The sequence below is a fragment of the Notamacropus eugenii genome, chromosome 6 (assembly GCF_028372415.1).
Source record: "Notamacropus eugenii isolate mMacEug1 chromosome 6, mMacEug1.pri_v2, whole genome shotgun sequence".
In the NCBI taxonomy this organism is placed as follows: Eukaryota; Metazoa; Chordata; class Mammalia; order Diprotodontia; family Macropodidae; genus Notamacropus; species Notamacropus eugenii.
In genome coordinates this window covers 233,570,015-233,593,983 of record NC_092877.1, presented here as the reverse complement: position 1 = coordinate 233,593,983, position 23,969 = coordinate 233,570,015, and the positions used below count along the sequence as shown (strand labels likewise).

Below are 23,969 nucleotides of genomic sequence, written 5' to 3'. Positions count from 1 at the left end.
TCCATGTTACAAAAAATAAAATAAAATAAAATAGAAAAAGGCTAAGAGATGATCTAGATTAGCCTTTGGGTTTTTTCAACAAGAGATACTTTCTCTTCAGCAGGGAAAGTTTCCCCTTTGATTTATGGAAATGGCTTCAAAATAGGAAAACAGGAAGTTGAATGGAATTCCAGTGCTCAAGAAAAAAAAGTCTTGTAATCAATAGCTGAAATTTAAATGAAAACTGATATGTATGGTTGCTAATAAGAACTGTTTGTTCTACCTCACCTCCAACAAATTCTTTGGCTAGCTAAGGCCTTAGTATAGAACTTCAGCGTCTCTCAAAGAGCTGCATCCAATTATTTGACATGATAGAAGCAATTCTGCCAGTCAGGTTAATGTTGGTCTGCATCCTACCCAATGTAACATTGCTTATGTCTCTGACTAGTGTCTACTATTGGAAGGGACACTGGAGTTGTTTCTCACATACCTCCCTTACTTAAACCCTATCCTCTGACCTAGTATAGAATGAGAAGGAAAAAAAACAACAACAAAGAGGACACCCTATGTGGCATGAGATGCCAAAACAATGTTTAAAGGTATTTTGAACATAACCGTCAGAAAGCTATGACCAAGAAGGAATAGTAAACTCCATGTGTTAACTGCAGTGTTGATATTACCCCTGAAAGCAGTGCACTGAATGCATTGCTTTTCCATTGAAAGTGGCATCTGAGAGGTTCCAATATTGATGGACCAACCCACCTTACTTTGTTGCCATCAAATAAATAAATACGTACATACATACATACATACATACATACATACATACATACACACGTACATGAATGAAAGAATAAACATAATACTTCAATTGATTTTTATTCTATTTTTTCTGCAAATTTAAAAGAAAAGAAAAAAAGTTAAGTACTTCGACTGTGAGAACTTTTTCTTTGGTTCATTCAAATCCAAAAATTCATATTCTCCTCAGCTAATCATTTACACCATTTGATCAGATAACTGGAAAGATGGCCAAACATTTGCAAGAATTTTCTGTATTTCATTTCTCTTTTTTGTTAGCTTCTGCAAAAGGATTTTTTCTACTCCCTTCTTGTATAAGATCACAAATATTTAAACTTCAAATTTTCAGTTACAGAATTCCAGGCTTTGTTGTAATGGTTTTGTTGTAAAAGAGCCAAAAGAATGGTCAAGAAACATTTATTTCTAGAAATGTATCCAATTTTTTTTCTTTTAATGACAAAGTCTAAGTCCGGGCTTCATTTCCTCTCTCCCATAATATTCCAATAGCTTTCTAAGTGGTCTCCCTGATTCCTCTCTCTTTTCTTTCTAAACCATCCATAATCCACATAGGTGCCAAAACAACTTTCCTTAATTGGCATATAATCTTTAGTGGGTCCCTATTGCCCCTAGGTACAAGTACAAATTACTTAGCTTCGAATTTAAAACCCTGCATAATCTATTCATGGCCTACCTTTCTGGACTTTTTCCTCTGATTCAGTCAAAATAGTCTACCTTCTAGTTCCCTGGACATTGCAGTCCATCTCATGTTCTGTACACAAAATATCCCCAATCCCCCATGACTAAAATGCACTTTCTCCTCATCTTTGCTGCTTTGAATATTTAACTTCCTTCAAAGGTCAGCTAAGATGCTACTTGAAGTCTTTTTTTTCTAATTATTATCCTCAAATGGTCTTTACTTGTCTAATACTTCACACCGCTCCCCACCCCCTCAGTAAAATGTATGCTTTTCAAGGTCAGAGACTACTTCATCTTTGTCATTTTATCCCCAATATCTAGTAAATATTATAGGTGTTTAAAAAAAAAGTCTGTTGCACCGAAATGAACCAAATTGAAAATTTCCAACTTTAAAGGACTTTCCCTGTAGCCTTCCTTTGGAGTTTATCACTCAAATGAGTTTAGTTTTCGGGTAAATTATGACAATTTTAAAGAATTTTAAATTCATTTGAATCAATCCATAAGCAGAAAATAAGCATGAAATGAAGTACTTAAAATAATCATAGTGAACCCCATTCTGCTCTGAACTTGTGATTCTTTAAAGATCATACCTTCTACATGGAGTCATCTTTCCAAATTCCTGAATGTATCAGTCAATCAACAAGCATTTATTTAGATCCTACTAAGTGCCAAGCATTGAACTAGGTGCCAAAGATATAAAATCAAAAGTCAAGCAGCAAGTGTTTCTTAAGCAGAATGTAATAGGATCACTTGTACCTGTCAAGTCATTGACCTGGGCAAGGAGAAAAGCCACTACTTCATGTGACACAGGGTGAAGGAGGCTAGAGTTGCAGAAGGTGTCTGAGTAAGGTGAGATAAGGAGGAAGGGAGAAGAGGTAGCTCTTGGTGAATGACCTCCATTTTTCAGTGAAATATGAGGCAATGTCTCTCAAAGAGCTGGGAGACAATATGTGCATATCTAGATGCATACAAAATAAGTACAATATTTGCAAAAGAGACAGTAGCAGCTGAGAGTTAAAAAAAAAAAGGCTTCATGTGGTGTAGGAGGTAGTCAGTGAGCCAAGCCTATAGAAAACTAAAAATCGGTGAGATTCTCTAGGCCAGAGACTTTCTATCCCCAACAGTTAGCACCATGCCTAGCATTCAGTAGGTGCTTAATAAATACTTATTGACTGGCTGACATGGGCAAATTACTTGATCTTTCTGGGTCCTCCATCTTTAAGTCTATGATTCTTGGAACTCATGTGGCCTTTAGAGTACTGTAAGTCCATTTCATTGTTGAAAAATCTACTAATCAAAGATCAGGGGAAAATATGTTTTAATTAGCTTCAGAGCTGAGGTGTCTTCTCCTTCTGCAACTCCCAAAGTAAAGCTGGTACAGTTAAATGTAAGTGTTCTCTACCCACCACTTGGGAGGAAATGTCAATGCACTCTAGTAACTGAGGAAAGCAGAAACCTTCAAGGAAGAATTATTTTCTCCAGGAAATGGAAAGAATCTATTTTTATTGAAGTGAAGAATGCAGGAAATATGCTAAGGATCTTACAGATACCCTGGAACCAGGTTTGTGTAGGCATTAGGCATAAATTTTAGAAACCTCAAAACTGACGTAGTAGCTGGCTTTCCAGAATTAAAGTCAATGAAAAGAAGCCAAAGCAAGAGCTGATGACTTGACTATATATAGTTTAGGTCAGAATCCTCTCAGCAAAATTTTGAACTCACAGGGGCCTTCAAATGACTTTGCCAAGAATCCTGGCCAAGAGGCCATTGTAATCAAACCTTAAGGATCAAAAAGCATGAATCAAACATCTCTGCATCTATTTCATTATGGGAAAGGAGGGAGTGGGGCAGAGAGGCCAATTCCTGGGACAGATGGATAAAATTCTGAAGTCACTTTCCCAAGACCAAGCCTTGTGGAAAATCGCCAATTCAAATAATCAGAAGTGAAAGAATGAAATGCCTAGTATGAACTTGGTGGAGTTAACAGAGAGAGGCAGATACAAACTAAGATGAGATGATCCTTTTAAAATGCTTCAGTACTCTAATCAGAAAATTTTTCTTAGGATACCATTAGCTGATTGCTAGTATGAACCTGAACCATTTTAAAAATGAATCTTGAAAATGTTGCCTTTTTTTGAGACTGGATCTCCCTATCTTGTCCAGACTGGAAATGCATTGGCCACTCACACACTTAATCACAATATTGATTGGCATGGGAGTGTTGACCTGCTCAGTTTCCAAACTGGATAGGTCACCCCTCCTTAGGCAGCCTTGTGACCACCACTCTTTTGGTCCTGGGGATTCAGCATCTTGGTGTCAGATTTAGTATGGACACCTGATCTAAAGTTTACCTCACTGCAACTCAGAATTCCCAAACTCAAGTGATCCACCAGCCATAGCATCTCTGGCAATAGGGATTACAGACCTGCATCCCAGCCACCACCATCTTTCTCAGCTTATCACCTAAATCTTAAGTAGCTCATAACAGAACTTTTCAATTTTATTGACTTCGATGAAGTGAGGTGCTAAAACCACTGAAAAAATATATTGGTTGATTTGCGAAGTAAATGTAGGCATTTTCCTACTTAGGATTGTAAGATTTTTAGATATAGAAGAACTCTTAGAGGTCATCTACTCCAAGCCCTTAATTTTACATATAAGGAAAACTGAGGTCAAAAATGACTGGCATATGGTCATACCTGTGGTAAAAACCACAATTCGAATGAATCCCAATATTCTGGTGCTAAATTCACTGCTCATTCCATGCTGCCTTCTCTGAATAGTCATCACCTCTGTGGTAAAATATCACAATAATTGTTAGCATTTAAATGGTGCCTAAAAGTTTTCAAGGCCATTCAGTCATTACATCATTTTATCCTTAGGGGCAGCTAGGTGGTGCAGTGGTCAGAGTCAGGACGACCTGAGTTCAAATCTCAGCTCAGACACTTGACACTCACTACCTGTATGACCTTGAGCAAGTCACTTAACCCCAATTGCCTCATCCTGGGTCATCTCCAGTCATCCTGAGGAATGGGTCACTGGATTCAGATGGCTCTGGAGGAGAAGTGAGGCTGGTGACCTGCACAGCCCTCCCTCACTCAAAACAAAGTCAAGTGCAAGTCATGTCATTATTTCTCTGAGGGCATGGTCTTCTTCAACAACGAAGGACAAAAACACACCGTATTATATAATATATACTATAGTCCTTGAAAAATTAAGCTAAAAACCAGTCACTAATACCTATCATTATCAATTAGCTCTTTTAGTGAGAACAGAGATACTACAGTAGGCTTTTATCTTTGGCTAGCCCAAATTGTCACTCTGGTAACAACAGCTTACACTTTCTACCTCACCTGTCATGTAATTGGAGATTTCTATTTAGGGTCATTTTTTGATCTTCAGAGGTCATCCAGTTTAGCCCCCTCCTTTTCAGATATGGAAACTGAGCTCCAGAGAAGGTAAATGACTTAACCCCAGTCACACAGCTAAGAGCCAAGATATGAACCTACGGGGAATCTATGATCAAATCAATCCTTTGATTCCATTACCTAGCCCCTTAAGGGTTGCTAGTTGAAATAGTGGATAGAATGCCAGGTCTAGAGTCTAAAACACCTGAGTTCAAAGCCAGCCTCAGATACATACTAGCTGTGTGACCCTGGACAATTCACTTAACCATATTTGTCTCAATTTCCTCTTTGTAAAATGAGCTGGAGAAGGACATGACAATCCACTCCAGTATCTTTGCCAAGAAAACTCCAAATGGAGTCACAAAGAGTCGGATGTGACTGAACAACAAAAAACCATTCTGTGTGTCTGTCCTTGACATGTTTATCACTTTTGCTGGGCAGCTCTTAGAGCCAAGGGAATTTGATCACAAAGGAAACATAATTGCTGCCTTGATCATTATTCTAACAAAATTGCTTGCTTGGCTTGGCTTTAGTTGGGTGAGATAAGCGGATTTGGGAAATAATAGAGGGATTTTTAAAGTCCTAAGGTTTTAACTATACTCCTTAACCAATTCTGCTTTTCTAACTAAAAACCTGTTAGTTGCCCTTACCCCTACAATACTGGAGTGGTTTGCCATTTTCTGCTCCAGCTCATTTTAAGTTCATTTAATCATTACTCAATTCAAACAATATATTAAGAATACTTTATACATAACTTATAGTTTTCCTCTAGTTCATTCACATATGTAATCTGTATAGGCAATTGATTACCTAGTACCTAGCTAGGTTTTTGTGAGCACTATATAAACCTCAGTTGTTATTGTCAATGTTATTATCCTGGCATCAACCCTGTAAGGCAGATAAAGCAGATGGCATCCCTATCTCACGGATGATGAAAATGAGAGCTAGAAAGGTGCAGTGACTTGCTTAAGGCCACACAGCTAGTAATAGGAAGTAAACAAAACTCAGCTCTTTGGGTCCCTCTTTCATTAACTCTTTTTCCTCTACAATGCAGCCTCTCACAAACATTAGCGACTCCCCATCTTCAGTCAAAATGATTAAATTAATAATAATACATACAGTGGTCTCATGATAGACTTTACTTTGGAATATTGAATTCAATATGTGTGTATTCTACACAAGGCAGTGTACAAGGTGCTAGGGATACACAGATACACAAGACGCAGACTCTACCCAGAAAGAATTTGAAATCAAATTTAAAAAAATAAGACTCACATAAACAAGTTGTCCTAAAGGAAGACTATGCTGAGTGGAAGGAAAAGTTCAGGCAAAGCACTATGAGAAATTAGGAGAAATCACTGTCAACTGGATAGCTCAATCAGTAAACTCTTGCTAATTGCCTGCCACATATAATATACTAAGTGAGGCAATGAGATTACAAACATACAGAATGAAACAATCCCAGCTCTCATTTCAACCAGACAACTTAGTGGAGAAAGTGTCTGAAAGATGAGTTGAATGAGACCAGGAGAAATTTCAACGAAGATAGTTGGGGGGTATGAATTTATTTCACTTATGGGAACACAGCATGAGCACATAGATACACATAGGCACATAGACAAAAGCAACATGATGAACACAGGGGAATACACAGCCAGTTCACCTGGGAAATGGAGGGCATGAAGGTGAAGACAGTGTGGCAAAGATGCCAAGATAGATTAGAACTTTCTTGTTTGAATCAGTACAGCCATTTTGGAAAGTAATTTGGAACTATGCAGACCCAGAGATTCCACTAGTAGGCATACACCCCTAGGAAGACAATGGGAAGAACATCCCCAATCTCCACAAAAGTATTTAGAGCAACACTTCTTGTGATAGCAAAGAAATGGAAACAAAGTAGATGCCTTTCCGTTGCGGAATGGCTGAACAAATTGTGGTATCTGAATGAAATGGAATATTACTGTCTTGTGATAAAAAACAAATATGATTAATGCATAGAGGCATGGAAAGATCTCCATGAACTGATGCAGAGTGAATTAAGCAGAGTCAAGAAAATAATATATATGAAGACTACAATGCAAATGGAAAGGACAACAGCTACAAAACAAGTGAATGTTGCAGAATTACAAAGAAGAGATATGAGAATATAGGTACCCAGCCCCGCTTCCTGTACAGAGACCTAAGCTCCACAAGTGTGGAACATTTACATATGTTTTCAGGCATTTTCAATGTTTTGTTTCATTTTGCTTTTCTTCCTGTTTTTTTTCTCTTTTCCTTTAAAAAAAAAAATCTTTGTTATTATGCCCAAATGGCAATAAATTGTACATACCCTTTGATCCAGCAATACCACTACTAGATCTGTAACCCAAAGAGATCATAAAAAAAGGGGAAAGGACTCATATGTACAAAAAATATTCATAGCAGCTCTTTTAGTGGTAGTGAAGAATTGGAAATGGAGGGGATGCCCACCAATTGGGGAATGGCTGAATATGTAGTGATATGTGAATGTAACAGAATCTATTGTGCTATAAGAAATGATGAGCTGGCAAATTTCAGAAAAACCTGGAAGACTTAATGAATTGATGCTGAGTGAAGTGAGCAGAACCAGGAGAACATTGGACATAGTAACAGCCACATACGTTGGGCAATAATCAACTATGACTTAGCTCTTCACAGCAATAATCTAAGACAATTACAAAGACTCACAATGGAAAATTCTTTCCACAGCCGGAGAAAAAACAGTGGAGTCTGAGTACAGATCAAAGCATGCTATTTTCACTTCTTTGTGTTTTTTCTTTCTCATGTTTTTTCCCTTTTGTTCTGATTCTTCTTTCACAACATGACTAGTATGGAAATACGATTAATATGATTGTACATGTATAATCTATATCAGATTGCTTGCTGTCTTGGGGAGGGAGGAAGGACGGAAAGGGCAGAGAAAAATTTGAAACTCAAAAATCTTATACAAGTGAATGTTGAAAACTATCTTTACCTGAAACTAGAAAAATATACTATTAAGTGGGGAAAAAAAGAGAAAGAAAAAAATCTTTGTTATATGAGATGGTTCATTTAAAAAGGGGGGGAGAAATTTTGGGAGAAATTTGAAGTTTGTAAAAAAAAAAAAAAAACACAAGAGCAATAGCAACTAGGTGGTGCAATGGATAGAATGCCAGGTCTGGATTCAGGAAGACTCCTCTTTATGAATTCAAATCCAGCCTCCAGACACTTACTAGGTGACACTAGGCAAGTCATTCAGTTCTTTATCTGTAAAATGAGCTGGAGAAGGAAAAAGCAAACCACTCTAGTATCTCTGCCAAGAAAACCCCAAATGGGGGTCATAGAGAGTTGAACACAAGTGAAAAATGACTTAAATAACTAAAACAAGTGATAACAATAAAATTTAATTTTTTAAAAGGACTTTAAGATGCTAGTACCTTCCCCTATCTAAATTACCTTGTATTTATTTCATATATATTATATTGATACTTAAGTGTGTAAATGTTTTCTCCCCTATAGACTGGAAGCCCTTAGCAGAACTGATTTTTTTTTAATCCTAGTACAGTGACTGGCACATAGTAGGTGCTTCAATACTTATTGATTGATTGATGGGTCACAGACTCAGTAGAAAGAGAACCACAAGGAGACATTGTCATAGAATCCCAAGGGACATAGATGATAAATATTGAGCCAAATGGCCATCTGAAAAATAGCTGATTCAGTAACCTTTTGAGAGACCTCTTAAACATCCAATAGATAAAAGAAGGCAGTTGACTCCCAGAGAGCTTTAACACTGACTGGACAGAATTTAAAAGTCTCCTCAGTCTAAGATAAAAGCTCAGAGTTCAATTTTTTTGTTTCCTAAATGATGTACTGGTGATAGCATCATCTTTCCCACCAGAATAAGAACCCACTAGGTAGAAAGTGATAAGATAAAAAAGAACCATTCAGGACTAAAAAGAGAATTTATCTGTAGTCAAGACTGTTCAAGATGCCAGTAATGACTTCTGTGAAAGCGTAACTAATCCGACTAGAAAGACAACTAGAGAGATAAAGAAGACAAAGGCACATACTTTGTATATCTCAGTAAAGAAAAAAACAAAGACTTTCTGAGTTGATTGTAAGCAAAATGTGTGAAGAATATTGTAATAATTCTGTAGGGAAAGGGAAATAAAAGAATCATAATTAGAAAGTAGAAGACAAGAGTGCCTGTATTAAAAAGCCAGTTCCCCATCACCACGCACCTTCTAAAACTATAATATTGTCACTTAACACTTCTACTTTAATGGTGTCTCCTTTAATCTCAGAATGGCAACACACTTTATAGACACTATCTTGGTAATCCTCATGTGATAGAGGACTAGTGAGACAGATGGATCTCTTTCGGAAATCAACAAGCCTTATGAGGCAGGTTAGGTGACAAGTATCATAATTCTCTTATGCCTATAGCTTTCTTCAGTGGAAGGTCCAAATGCTTTTCTAAATTGTCTTATTATGCCTCTCACCTTGCCTTTAAAGGAAAGTAAGCAATAGGCATTGTGTTCATTTTTCAAAGGAATAACTGAGGTACAGAGCTAATGATGGGCTCTCCCTTGATCTACTCCCTTCCTTACACTTAAGATATCCTTTCCTAATAGAAGGTAAAGTTAAATGATGGAAGCAGAAGTGGGTACTTCTGCTCAAAGACTGGGGGTACAAATAAAAAAGTAAGACAGTCCCTGCTCTCAAGAAGCTCACAATCTAATGGGGGAAACAAAAAGCAAACCTATTTCCCCAGGCAGTCGATAACGATTGTGGTCTTAAAATATTTGAAGGATTGGCATTTTAAAGATAATTTGATCCTCACAACAACCCTATGAAGCAGGAGCTGATATTATCTTCATTTTACAGATGAAGAAACTGAGGGAAAGAGAAGTTAAATGGCTTGCCTTGGGTCACACCACTAGGGAGTATCTGAGGCAGGATTCAAATTCATGTCTCCTTGATTCCAAGGTTTGCTTTCTACCACTTTCTACCCAGCTAACTATTTTTTGTTGTTGTTGAGTAGTTTCAGTCATGTTTGATTCTCTGTGACCCCATTTGAGGTTTTCTCTTTGTAAAGATACTGTAGTGGTTTTCCATTTCCTTCTCCAACTTATTTTACAGATAAGGAAACTGAGGCAAACAGGGTGCCCAAGGTCTCACATCTAGTAAGTATCTGGTCAGATTTGAACTCATGTCCTGCTGACTCCAAGACTGATGCTCTATCCACTGCACCACACAGCTAACTATCACTAAATTCCTAAATAACTAAAAATAAATTATGAATACTACCTATAAATTGAGAAAGACTACTTTACTATCAGAATGGACTCTCCATTTCTAGGGTTATACTTAAGAGAAACAAAGAAGAAAGTCAAAATAAATGGTAATATTCTATATTATGACAAAGCCTCTTTATGAGAATACTAATATTCTTGCAGGGCATTTCGTGTTCTTTTGACATCATGATAACTCTGTGATCCAGATTTTTCCCAAAGCATACTTGAGGAAAGTATGTTAACTCCTTTAGGAGCTTAATTTATGGTCTGATTTAGTGAACTCCTGGAAAGGCCAATTAGATTGTTCAGGCTAATGCTTTGTACAAAAATGTCAGTTGTCATTCTGGTAGCAATCTGATATCATATACTTAATGGTACCCTGGGGGCCTGAAAAATATTAATGCTTTCCATCAGCACCTACCTTGCCACTGGGAAATGATTTAGGCACTAGTGGGAATAGAACCCACTATCTTTACCACACTAGTTTATACCAATCAACTTTAGAAACAGTATGAGGGAAGAATAATCAATATTGTGTTAAACCAGTCTCAAGGAATGTCAAGACAGAGTGCTTATGCTCAGCAGAACACTGGCCTCTTAAAGACAGCAAAATAGGAATTATTATTATTACAGAGCAAAACAAAATTGAGCCACAAGAGCAGATTTATCACCAAGCATGACCCTCAAGAAGACTACAGCTCCCTAGGCACTTCAGTAAAATCATATCATTTGCTTTCATGAAATACATTTTTGAGGCAAATTGTAGAGTATCAGATGAAAAATTAGAAGAGGTTATTTTAAATTATAAATGTAAGTTATGAATTGACTCCCATAAATCATCTTGAAAAGTTTATAGGAAAATATATAGGAAAAGATTCATCTCCTGTGTAGAAGTAGGGAAGGCTTCTTGGTACAAGGAAAAATACCTCTGAGTCTGGAGACAGGGGACCTGGGTTTAATCCTTTTATTTGTAAATTATGATCTTATCTAAACTGTAAAAATGAAGGGGTTGGACTAGATGATTTTAAAGATAGCTTTCATCCCTAAGACTTTGATCCTATGGAGACTGGACAATGTGGTCTCTAAAGTCCTTTCTAGCCCTAAATCCTCTGACATAAAATTAAACCTCCTCAGAATATATCCAAGAATGGTAATGTCCATATTTCCATGGGAATTATTATCTTCTGATTCCCAATGTCAAGATTATACATCACAAAATAATAATGGCTGCTTTCCTATTTTGCCTTGATTGAAACCAGCCCCAAAATAAGGCTTTCACATTCATGAACCATAGCAGAGGCAGTCTGGCATAACAAATAAGGTCATTGGGTCTGGAATTAGGAAAACTTCGTTCAGCTCCCATCTCTAACTAGCTGTGATCCTGGACAAATCACTTAACTACTTGTGTGCCTCAGGCACCTCCCCTGAAAGCTTCTGGTGAGTACCCTGGAATGGGTCAGTGGAAGGAGTTTCTAAGCAAGATATGCCAGAAATCACAGATCCTTTTGGTGGTCATGTACCAGGAGCCATTGTGTTCATTCAAAACAAAATGAAAGGTCTCCATTAGGTCTCCTTTCATGATCACCCTATACCCAATATCCTGGAAGTTGTGTAATAACTTTGAGAAGGTCAGGACTAATGACTACTGGGGAAACAAAGAATGCCTGTGCCATTACTACCCTGCTGAGCAATTGATGGTCACCACATCTGAATTCAGCAAATCCAGAAATGAGAACTTCTAAAGATGATATTCTGTGGTCAATTTTTGGCTATGTGTTGATTTTCCAATGTTTCTTTCAGGTCTTTCAGGGATGTGGCCAGCCCAAGCCTGCTCCTGCTCTGAGGTCATCTCGTTCAGCTCCTGAAAATTTTAATACCCGCTTTAGACCGTACAATCCTGAAGAAAGACCAACAACAGCGGCTGGCACAAGTTTGGATAGGCTGGTAAGTGAAAGTGGGCTGATGGACATCGTGAATCTTTGAAAGGTATCATGTGATTTCAGAAAAGTTGGCTGTGAAAGTCACGTCGTTCTTACATCTTATCTTGCTTAACGATTAGACTTAGCCTTGCTTTTAATAAGAATTTTGAAAAGTAATGAGATCATTTTTTAGGTGGCAAATTAGATAATTCAAGAAAATGTATGCCTATCAATCCACCCATTCAGTGACCAAATTTTCTACATCATAGCTCTTCTGAAATATTAATTTGGAGATTAAGCTACCCATTCTTCAAAAGATATAATTAAAATAGCACATTTCTTATTCATTTGCTTATGTTCTTCTTTTCAAATGGTTATTTATTCAATTATGATACAGTGAAACTTCATTATAACTTTTGCTTCCATTAAATTTTCAAATGTAAAAGACCCTTGAATAGACCCCCTAAACAATATTTCTACCCAGTATTGTGGGGAATTTTTTCCTATATCTTCAGATAGTTAAAGTCCTTTGCAAATAGACCCTTATCTCATGGTGTCTTTTAATACATGAGTACAAGTTTCAACAAACCTCAATCATAAATGCTGTCTACCCATACACAGATCAGGGAAAAAACTATTTTTAATTCAACTAAAAATAAAATGTTTCAATAAAAAATTAAAATAAAAAACCCATCATTTCAAGGTAATGCTTCCAAATTACTTCTCCTGTCTACAGTGTTATAAATAGCATTTATTTAATTTTTACCATTATTAATACTGTTTCGACAATTATCTTGATGGAAAGCTAACATATGAAAACAAGATCATAAAGCATTTGAACAACATCTGAATTAATTTAGAAACAGAAATAGAGTACTTCTTAATATGAATACTCCTTTATTACACACCTGTTATGAATTATTTCAGCATTTTAGTTAATATCCCTCTATATGGTGAAAGTATTGAGATTAAATTGATTGCGTTTTCTTCTGATACAAACAGACCTCTCAGTATTTCTTTCTATGGAGGTCTAACAACAGCAGAAAGGCTTTGCCGCCGCAGCCAGAGGCAATTGGCAAGTCAAGCAATTACTTGGTAAATTATCTGGTGGATTCCACCTTGATTATTGAGCACGTAAAATAACAAGTTTTCAACAGCAGTAGATTTTTTGTAATTAACTAACTAGGAAATTGTCTCAGCCCTCCAATTCAGGTGAATAGCTAAGATTAGCTATGTTGGTATGAAGTGCTTTTGAGAATAGATTTGAATTCAGTCTAACCTGTCATTTAAAAAAGTAATCAAGGACCAATTGTTTCCAAAATGACAAAGTCCAATTGTTTATTCTACCCGGCTTGTGTGGGTATGTCTACACTTTGATTTTGAAAACATAAATAAAGAACTTGCTCTCAGTCTCTGACTTCTTTCTTTTTTGTTAGCTCCCCACCTAGTCTATAAAGGCAAATCAGGTTTTTCGAATGTTCATAAAATTAAATTAATGAAATTGGCATGTATTCATTGAGTGTATGTTGCTGATGAAAATGAAATAAATTTAAGGAACAAATCAGAATTGTAAAAACAAGTTAATTTTTCCCATTTGAAGGAAGGAAAGCAGAGATATTTTCATCTCTATTATAGAATTAAAATAGAGGAAAACGTAAGAAGCTAACTATTCTCAATCAAAAAATACAATAGACCATGACAAATTATATTTCCAAAACCAATTTATTTCAAGGCAACATTATCATATGTCTATAATATTCATGGCCCATGCTAGGCATTAGGTAGGAAAAGAGGAAAAAGGACACGTCTGTCCTCAGAGATCTTACAATCTAGTAACAAGTAATACCTATGCAAGTTAATGGCTATGTAACATCAGACCAGTGATGTTTTGAGTGTCCATGTTACATTGGAAGTATGATACTTGAAATGTGACTCTTTGCAAATACCAGTCCACCAGATTTTTTAGCAATAATAATAAAAATCAAAAAACTAAGATTTTCAAATCACTAGAAATAACACAAAAAGGACTTTAAATTACCTTTCCTACCTACCATGTGCATCCAGTATGGACTTTTTCATGTACCTAAAAGACATATTTTTGAACAACTATCTCTGAATGCATTTCAAAGTAAACATTAGAACATAATTCTGCTGATGAAAATTTTTCACTAAGTGTATTTATTTTTAATTATTTTTAATAATTATTAGTGATAATGTTAATGTTATATTCATGTAATACTCTTTCCTGCCAACAACCAATGGCATGGGTAATATAAATATTTTTATCAACATTTTATACCTGAGGAAAATGAGGCTTAGAGTCATACAACTAAAAAGTGTTAGACTTGTATTTGAACCTTTTCATAATCCCAAAATAAAAGCTGGGTATAATACTTTAAATACCTTAGGCAGTTCAGTTGTAAGACTCAAAGTATGAGGGTTTTTTTTAAAACTATTGATTCAAAGTTTGTTAACTTCATTAAACTATAAGGATTAGCCATTGTAATTCTCAGCCATTCATAAAACAACCTGGAAGGGAGAATCATCAGTTCCCTGAGGCTCTTGGAAAGCCACAAAATACCTACATCAAAGAGAATATAAACAGTTTGCTCTTGTGGAGGTAGACTCTGAGCAGACGTCAGATATGTGCAACACCTGCCTCTATCCTAATCCTCTTCCCTTTATGGCTTTACATACGTGATGGGAAGGTAGAGCAATGGTTCCACTAATCTCAGCATTTAGGCATACTTGGAAGTCACATAATGCCACCTTGCTTCCTTGCTTGGCCCCAACTCCAGCTGGCCTGCCTGTATCTACTATCTTCATCAGAAAAAGATACTGGTCTCAAAAGGAGGGAGCTTCCGATGAGGTTTTACCGCCTTCACCCCTACCAAAAATTATGTGCATCAAGCAATAAAAGAAAGATTAATTCCATATTATTTCCTACTCACACCTATCATTTTGACTAAAGTCACATCTAATATAACCCACGTGAAAGGATGATGTTACGTCAGAATCTAGGAGAACCATCCCCTCCATTTTATAGCCATACTACATTCGAAATGGATCAAGACACGTATCGGTGAAGGGGAATGATTTGTAAAACAAAGGGGTTGGACTAGAACGTCTCAAAGGCTCTATCCAGCTTCATTTTATGGTTCTATGATTATACTGCACTACAGTTCATTTGACTATGGCATGAACAAAGTTTGTGTTAGACCACTTTGTAGGCACTCTACTCTCATAAAAGATGTTTTAACTACTTCCAAGCAGTATGTCTTTTTTAGAAGAAGTATCATTTTTTAAATGCTTAGCTTTTTTGATTGGCTATGCAAGAGAGATTGTTTTTTCACTAGTTTCTTTTCATTTGACAAATATTCTCTCCTACCCACTTAGCCCTCTCCTGGGGGGAAAAAAACCTTACAACAAATGTCATAGTCAAACAAAACAAATTTCTGCATTGGCCATGTCTAAAGACATATGTGTCATTCTACATATTTAACCCATTTCAAAAGATAGTTTAAAAATGAATATTCTAATAGTCAAACTAGGTTTACTTTAAAAATGCAAATGACTATCCCACAAATGTTTTGGAGAGTTGTTTTTAATAATATTTGAAGTAATGACTCTGGTTTCTAATGTGATCATTGGTATGGGGATTTTAATTAATGGAAAGGTAATTTAATCATATAAATTATATCAGCATTATTATTATTACGTGGACTGATACTGATAGGTTTTGTTTCTAAACAAGTCCCTCCCTCTGCCCAAGATAAGTGATGAGTACTGCAAAAATAGAAAATAAGCCTTAAAATGCAAAAATAACATCAATATTATCATTTTGCCCCTTTAATGTATCAAAAAGATGAATTTTTAAGTTTGCTTTCTTAAAGGGGACAAACTCATTCATCTGTTCCAGATGTTTGTTTTTTAGCCCAGGTTCCAGGATAGAGAATGAGTTTAGATAGTTATTAGTCATCAGGAAGACTTCAACGAGGTTCGTTTTATTACCTATTCTTTTCTGATTACAGTTATGTAACTTTAGCTGTAGATAGAAAATCAACTCATCACAAAATGTCATCACTTAATTCTACCAAATGTCCTAATGCACTGATGGGACTGATACCACTTCCATCTAATCTGATGAAGGAGTAGTTGACTGTCAGGTGTCTTTTGCTCAGTAATGCTGCTAATCACCGTAGCTGCTCTGTCACAGCGGACCATTATCAGTACTTAATTGAATAATGAACGGTTGATTTGTACTCAACAAGAACTGAATTTTCCTCATATCTTCAACTTTTAATCCACAAATGGTATCTAATAATGTTAATATAAAAGTGATTTTTTTAAAAAAAAATTATCAATGTACAGGATGAAATCAGTTAGTATGAAAGAGCAGCTTGATTCTGAGTGTTTAGCACATATACCTTCCAACCTTTCTGGGTTAAACTCTGGAAAAGGCAACCATAGGTTTCAGAAAATTAGACATCAGCATGGTGTATGAGTGCTGAAAACAAGCAGTCAAACCAGTGCTTTAACTTGGTCCCAGCCAATTCATCATCATGGCAAAAGTATGTTTTAAATAGCAGACATTAGGGATGTGTTTTGTGTTAAATCAGTTGTAGCTTTAAGTGATTCAGAAAACATTTTTTAAATTTAGAAAAAACAATCCACCAAAGCTAATCTCAGCTTCATAGTATGACTCCAGAGTGTATTCAAAATGTGCCAAATTTCCAAACATGCTACTTGTTCACTTGGGAAAATTTAGGCCAAAATTCCAGTTTGCATAAGTAAGCGTACTATTTGTTCTATGGCAATACATATAGAATAACCTCTCTTTTTTCTTTAAATCTGTTTTCCTCCTGCTTCCCAGAAGACTATCTGGAACACAATGCAACATAGTGTAAGCTCTGGTCTTCTTATTCTCTACCTTCATTTTTGTTTGTCTGTGCCATCAGTTTCTCAGAAGTCCATCTCCACTTTTCCTTTCTAATTTGCCTGTACAATGAACTAATTGCTGCATCTATCCAAATAATTCAGTGATTTTTTTTTTGCTCCTTGACTGCTATTTATTTATGGCTCATGATCATTTTTAAATCCTTCTCTAATGTCAGAGTTTCTCAATTTAGTCTTTGCACAAAACCGAGCCACTGGGAAAATGATTAAAATTCTAACCCAGTCTTCTGACTGGGTGTTTCACTGTGGAGTCTGCCTGGGAAACTAGCTCTTTGGCTTTTAGAATTTGAGTTGATTGACTTTTTTTTCCTCCCTCTTATGCCAATTGAATACCCAACTAGTGTTGAGAGCAGACCACTTTCAGCTTTTAAATGCTAGGAACTGGTGGGGGCAACCAGTGGGGGCATTAACAGCTTGAGGTGATAAGTAATGTTTTGGTGCTATCAGTTATTCTTTTTTAGTTCCATCTATGATCCTTTTTTATTTAAATCCTAGTAAATCACCCATATTTTTAACATTCAATTCTGCTACACACATTGTTGAGACTCTAGATATTTGAGGAGCAATTTGCTTATTAAGTTTGGCTTTATACATTAAGCAAATTAACCAGATGACTTCCCAGTTCTTTTTCCTATATGGACATGGTCTCACAGTGCTAACACCATACCATGCTATAGGCCTACCGTGGAAAAGATCTACACTAAAGGACAATACCATAGGCCCCAGAAGCAGCCCAACATTTTGGGACTGAAAAATGCATGAGACCTATATTAGATTGGCATACAAACTAATTTCATACAGTCATGTCATGTGAGGAAGAAAGACTGATCAAGTTAAGCCAATATTCTGTTAAAGTGCAGGCACCTCCAACAGGGTTAATGCATTAAGTTGTTGTCCGTCATTATCATCTCATTGTGAATTTAGTTGTTCATATCCTTTCCAAGTTGAAGGTGGAACAGGAACATGAAGAAAATGATCAAAAGCATGAGATGTTGCTCGAAGAAAAGAATGGTTTCTGTGATGGCTGAGTTGCATTAAGACAGTGGCTTCAACAGGGGTTGATGTTCACCAAGGTAGATTTTAGGGTTAGAGAAATTAACCAAATTCATAACCTTGAAGAATAATTCAGTCCTTGCAGAATAATGATGAATGTTCCAATACCTCTTTGGGAGCTCTAGAATCTCTAACCATTGAATCACCCATCCTCCTGCTCTATCAGTAGTGTTTTGCATGGATATGCAGTTGATACACACGGTCTTTTGATGTATTTGCAGATTTATTGGTTGAATAAATTCAGTCCATCTCTCACCCTAGTTCCAAGGATAAGAACGTGGAGCCAAAATCACTTCTTAAACAGAGGAGGGTGAATGCAAACTTCGAAATGATTTTGTCACTTGCTTTATGTCTACACTAGATGCAACACCATTCTTCCAGTAAGCCAGCCATTAGATGGGTGCAGTCTGTGTGCAAGATTCTCATAAAAATGTAGATACTTCCTGGTGTACATAGATAAACCCCAAATAATAAACATGAGAACTGTTATCTTCTAAAACATGGAAAGCAAAATGTCTATTGTTTCTTATGGATCTGAAATAGAATTATGAAAGTAAACTAAGTTTTCACCCCTGTGCTTAGTACTCGTTTCAGGTAGAAAAATAAGAGTATCTGATCACATTTCACTTCATGGAGTTTGGGGTTTCTCTGGGATGTTTATATTAGGGTTTGGGAGAGAAGTAGAGAAAGTGCCTGTCTATTAATGTTGAATCGTAATGACATTTTAAAGCCAGTTTGAGGATTCTGCCTCCTGTTAAATCCAATAGTTTGCATTTCTAAATGATGTCAAATGGTTACTAAGAAAAGACTTTATTAGACCCTCAGTCTCCATCTAGGTGAAACCAATCTGCCCACCACTCATTCTCCGCTTGGCATGAACAAGAGAAAGTAAACCCTATAGCAATTGAAAGCCAGCTCCTCCACTTCAATTAATTCTCTAAAGATAAATGTGGAAAGGCTAGATTGGCTTCCAGGGTCTTCTGCATCCGAATCATTATGCCTCCACTGACTCAACACAAGAAAGGCCATTGTTCCAACGCCTTTGGGTTGTAGACTGGCTTATCTTGACAGAGTCTACTTTATCTGTTAGCTGAAAATCCCCTACTGAGACACTCCAATTCTGTTTTCACTGAAGCCTTGGCTAATGATTACAGCAAAATGCAGTAGGTTTCCAGAGCAGAGAACATGAAGGGGTAAAAAGCCAGCATGTTCAGCCTCTGTGACGGCGGTTCCCCAGGCAATGAGAGCAGTATGGGGTAGTGGGGAGACCCGTCTGTCACAACCTTCTTTCCACTTAGGATGCCTGTGGTGGATGAAGCTCATTGTGAATATCACCAGAAGAATAAATAAAACAATGACAGATCTTCAGTATATACTGCTTATTCCATGGGCTTGGAGAATGCACAAATCTTATTCATTGATATCTCACTGCAGGAAGCCTGGACAGAAATTCCATTTCCTCCTATGCATTGTTCAGTTCTCACTCAGGGGTCAGTGGGCATCTGTGCCATGCTGACCAAATAGGAAGAAGACAGACCCACACATCTATCATGGGCAAAGTCATGAATGTATGGTTGCAAAGGAACAAGATGTAATCATCACCCTGCTGCAGAATTCTTGTAAAGAAACCAAAACTCAATCCACGACACTGCTTTAAGGCATGCTTAGAGGGTGGTGTAGATTAAGCCAGTCATGGCTTAGTACCAAAGGATGAAGTCTGCAGCTCAGACTTTTATTAGGAACTGAGAAGCTAAAAATCATTTTACCAAATGAAAACATTTTCAAGCCTTGACTAACTTATTTTTTCCCGCTGGACTTGGAGTCATTTGCTCAAGGACATTAGTGACTTCTAGATGTGTCCCCCCAAAAATGAAATGATACATTTTTAGACACAAAATATGACTTTGTGGATTCTAATTGCATTTTATAGCATGTTTATTTGGTTATTTCTCTCTTTGGACTTTAAAGCTCTTAACAGAATTCTTAGATTGGAATTAACCCCAAACAGACATCTCATCCAAGTATAACTCAGTCAACAAACATGTATTTATCGAGCTCCTTTACATGCATATCATGTAGGAAAGCGAACTACGCTGAAAACTACATCATGCTTTTTTAAGCCCTTAGAGTAGCAAGGAGTCTGGGTGTGGCTAGCACGCTACCACCATGACAGAATGATCTCTTGCATGACAAAGTTGGGTAAAACAGTGTCTTTTTACTGAGACATACTGCTTCCCTTTTAATTTATTTCCTTCTGGACTCCATGCTGACTTCCCTAACTTTGAAGAGCTACTACAAACTTCTTTCTTCCCTTTGATCTGTCTTGTTAAATTTAGTTACCCCATGACTTCTGTCTTAATCAGGCATAGCATCTTGTTTGCTGCTTCTAGCATGTGTCCCCTTCCTTCTTTTCCAAGGAGCATGTTTTCTCCTGGGACCTTCTAATTTTCCTTAATTTCAGCTTTCTTCAGCCACTCCCTCCTTCTTAAGGAGCAAGGACCAAGAATACTAGGTATATGCCATCATCATTGAAAAAAATTCCTATTCAGGGCATGTGTGCCAAACAAGTTAAATACAACCACTTTGTTCTAGGGGACAAGGCTTATCTATGCCTTGAACATAGTAGGTACTAGGAATATTAATTTGACTTAATTTTAGAATCTAAGGAGGCATTCACATGGAATGAATATGTGGTAGACATACAGATAACTGAATGATCACTAATATATTTATACAAATAGCTTAGATGTGGCTGGTATCAAGTTCTAAGCTATGACTTAGTTGAGGTACCCTGGTTCAGAATAGATAGCAAGCCTTGCGCACCATGAACTGCAGCATTGTTTTTTCCACTGAAAAATGAATTATTTGAAGGACTCCTACATATATATATATGTACACACACAAACACATATACGACACACACATATATACATACATACATGCATGCATACTCCTCCCTGTCATGTGTCTGTCCTTACCTTGGCATCTTCTCACCAGACTACACAAGTGACGTTTTCATGTGTCAGCTACATAAAATCTCGTATATACTTTCTACACCCACCTGCTAAGACCATGTGTTTTTAAATCTTTGTTCACCAGAGAGATCCATTGACTTGCATTGTTTATTAAATCACTGAACGATTTAAAAATACCTTTTCCTTTTCATGGAGAACTTGCAGTAATTTTTGCTCATGGCTGTCTGTGATATGAGCATCACTAGTCCCAAATGTGATGTTCACTCTTATGACAGAGAGCTGAAGAAATGTGATCTTCTATAAATACCAGTTTGAATGTATTTGGTGTATAATCAATCAGCTTTTAACTGACTCAGGGGCCTATGGAATTCATTTTAAAGCACTGGGAATTTCGCTATTCCCATAACATACTTGGACACTCTTTACTACCAGGAATAAACCTCCAGCATAAACATTGTAAAGAAAACCAGATGAAAAGAAACCAGTTTGAGTGAAAATTGACTTTCCTTCATAAATGTTAAAGATGGAAAGATATCTGCAACATACAATAATTATATTATTTCAGCACATTCAACAGACAGAGTTAAGAGACTTTGACTTTAGGAATGTTTCCTTACAACTGAAGGATTGGCAGTACTATAAAAAGTCCAGTGACCTGTTGTTAGAAAATGATGCCCTCTCCTTCATAGCCACTGCCATAATGGAGTGTTACAAATAAGATCTTGAAAATTGGATTTCTGTGATACCGTTAGGGCCCGTTATAGAACATATGACCAAAGACAGAATTTGAGAATAAATAAAAGTTACTTCATCACTCACTCTTCCTGACCCTAAAGTCAGAAGCTTTCAAGAATTTGGAAGCAGGGCAAGGGGAGAGAAAATGGAGAGAGAAATTGAGGCAGTAATCACAAGCCTGAGCAAGAGGTTTTGAATGGTTTTCCTGTAATTCCGTGTTAAAGTCTACTCTGTTGATGAATGGACCTCTCTAGTGGCTTTGGGAGAGGTTGATAACTCTTAGTATTCTAGAAGACATGTGGCCATGCTCAAAGAGGCGAGGATGTTTACCTTGCCCTAGAGAGGCTGTGCCCACCTCCAAGTGCAATGGATGTCATTTAGCCAAACTCTCCCAAGACTATTTTACCACCCTAGAACTTGGCATTCCATTGGAATACTAGCAGAGCAGAACAGGGGACAGCCAAAAAAAGCTTTAGACAGTGGTTAAAATGCAGATTTAAGTTCTACTGAAAATACTTTGTTCAGGAAGAAATGGAGAGAACATCATTATAAATTAATAGAAGGAAAATGACAGTTGAAAAACAGAATGAGGGAAGACTTTTTTATTACCACCATTTAAGTGTCTTTTTGATTAGTCAATGTATTTGTTAGGACAATGCTTTGATATTGCATATTGCAAATGCTGCCCCTCTGACATCTGTGTCATGTTTTCTTGGTCAAAGCTATTTCCCCACTCTTCTTATTCTTTCTGGGTCAACTTAGGATGAGCAAATCAAATTGTTCCCTCCCTTCCTCCTCCTTTTTTCTACATCAGCATTTAGAATCACCAAGAGTTCCCATTCTGGAACTTAATTTCTTTTATATTGTCTGTTTATATCTATGTGCTGATCTATGGTGGAGAAATAAGATGGCCCCTTTTCCATGGGTTAATCAGGGAAACTGACCTAGCTGACACCAACAACAAACTTGTTGATTGCAATAAAAGTCAAAGCTAGAACCAATAGTTTGAGAGTGCTATGTGAAATTGATTTTAATATAAGTACTACTTTGAGTCTACAAGAGGAAAAATGGAATACCAATCATCTGTTTGTGTCTAGTGAGACAGAATCCTAGTGACTGTCAATTGTGTTCCAAGGGAATTTGACCAAAGAAAGCTCCCTAAAGCATATTCCATAATTTCGGTGAAGAACTCTCAGTACCCTACTTGTGAAACTGAAGTATTTCTTTTTCTGTCAGTCTTTACAGCTTCTTAGGCAGAGAATAAACAAGGTAAATATGAGACAGCATCAGCTGCACCAGAGGGCAAAAAAAATCTAGGTTCCAAACTCATTTAATTGATCTAACATAAAATTCAACAAGCTAGAGGCTACCTTTCCTATGTCACATGTCCAGGGGGAAAAAATGGTTCTAGGGTTTTTCTCATGGTTTCTCCCATTCATTTTAATTCTTCCATGCGACATGACTAATGTGAAAATATGTTTAATAAGAATGTATGTGTAGAACCCATATAAGATTGCATGCCATCTTTGGGAGGAAGGGGGGAGAAAATCTAAGACTTAGGGAAGTGATTGTAGAAAACTGAAAACAAAGAACTTAATAAAAAAAGAAAATGACTCTAGTTTACTTAAGAAGAAAAATGTATTAAGAAAAAAAACTACGAGAATCCCTGTAATCTCATTGATCTAGAAAGATCAAGAATCAAGAGATCTGGATTCTAGTCCTACCTTTTATGCACCCTTGCCTTGTGAACCTAGACCGGGTAACCTACCTGCGCCTTAATGTCCTCATCCATTGAATTAAAGCATTTAAACCCTTCCAGTGCTAACATTCTGTGAGGGCAAGATTTATAGGAATAATATATCCTCTCTCCAAGTTAGAGATATTCCTTAACTTAAAGGAATCTCTTAGACAGAGAGCAGGGTGGGGTGGGGGGGGGAGAAATAGGAGACAAAAAAGTGCATGTGGTCAACAACTTAAGAGTCTCTAAAAGATATTCAAAACTTTTTATGAGATAAAGAAGGGTTCCATTGTATTCCTTAAAAAAAAAAGCTTCCAGACCATAGGCTTTAGAACTAGGAGGGTGCATAGAAATTATTATTATTAATATATATGTAGTACTATAAAGTTTGCAAAATATTTTATATGTTATCTCATTT

The 23,969-nt window shown here is 36.7% G+C and overlaps 1 protein-coding gene across 2 annotated transcripts in view; it reads left to right on the top strand.

Moving 5' to 3' along the window:
• The window catches only part of GPC6 (glypican 6), a 1,287,247-nt gene that overhangs the window by 1,154,501 nt on the left and 108,777 nt on the right, over positions 1-23,969 (top strand). For both annotated transcript variants that reach the window (XM_072622120.1, XM_072622121.1), the window contains exon 6: positions 11,976-12,119. In XM_072622120.1, the coding sequence (XP_072478221.1) occupies positions 11,976-12,119 (144 nt within the window). The remainder of the gene's footprint in view (positions 1-11,975; positions 12,120-23,969) is intronic.